The 488-nt window shown below is 46.7% G+C and overlaps 1 protein-coding gene across 1 annotated transcript in view; it reads left to right on the top strand.

Moving 5' to 3' along the window:
* The window catches only part of PHALS_15178 (uncharacterized protein), a 481-nt gene extending 2 nt beyond the window's left edge, over positions 1–479 (top strand). The window contains exon 1 of the mRNA XM_024719973.2: positions 1–479. This exon is cut by the window's left edge and continues 2 nt beyond it. Within this exon, the coding sequence (XP_024585219.1) occupies positions 60–287 (228 nt within the window). The 5' untranslated portion in view covers positions 1–59 and the 3' untranslated portion in view covers positions 288–479.
* Positions 480–488: the final 9 nt, after the last annotated feature.

Genomic DNA, 488 nt, shown 5'->3' with positions numbered 1-488 from the left:
CCTTTGCAAAGTGCAGTGTCTTTGTCTAGATATGACAATAATTTGACTGCCATCGGTACATGGAAACAAAAGTCTTCCATTCGTACCGAAAGAACACTGATGCCACGACTGCTAGCAACACCGCTGTGACCAATGCGAGCAGAAATCATATAAAGTGGACGCCAAAACAAAAGAGCACTGCAAACTATTGCTTCCTTCTCAAATCAAAAGCCTCGCAGAATTTGACTGGCGCAGGTCCTTCAACGCGGCCTTTGAGAAGTAATTCACTGTCCTCCTTAGCTCGTTAGAGTAACATTAGTTATGATACCGATACTTATACATATTGCTAGTCGCACCTTAATGGCGGTGACAAGGGCGGCGTAGGGGCCAGTTGACTTGAGTTCAGGCATAGGCCTGCCTCCATTCATCATACCCGAAAACGAGTGATTCGTTGATCTTCACTACGCTGTGCATACTCATTGGAGGCCTCAGCAGCGCTGGGGAAGCTT

The sequence above is a fragment of the Plasmopara halstedii genome, assembly GCF_900000015.1.
Source record: "Plasmopara halstedii genome assembly, contig: Scaffold_3060, whole genome shotgun sequence".
Lineage (NCBI taxonomy): Eukaryota > Oomycota > Peronosporomycetes > Peronosporales > Peronosporaceae > Plasmopara > Plasmopara halstedii.
This window is presented reverse-complemented; position numbering and strand designations above follow the sequence as displayed.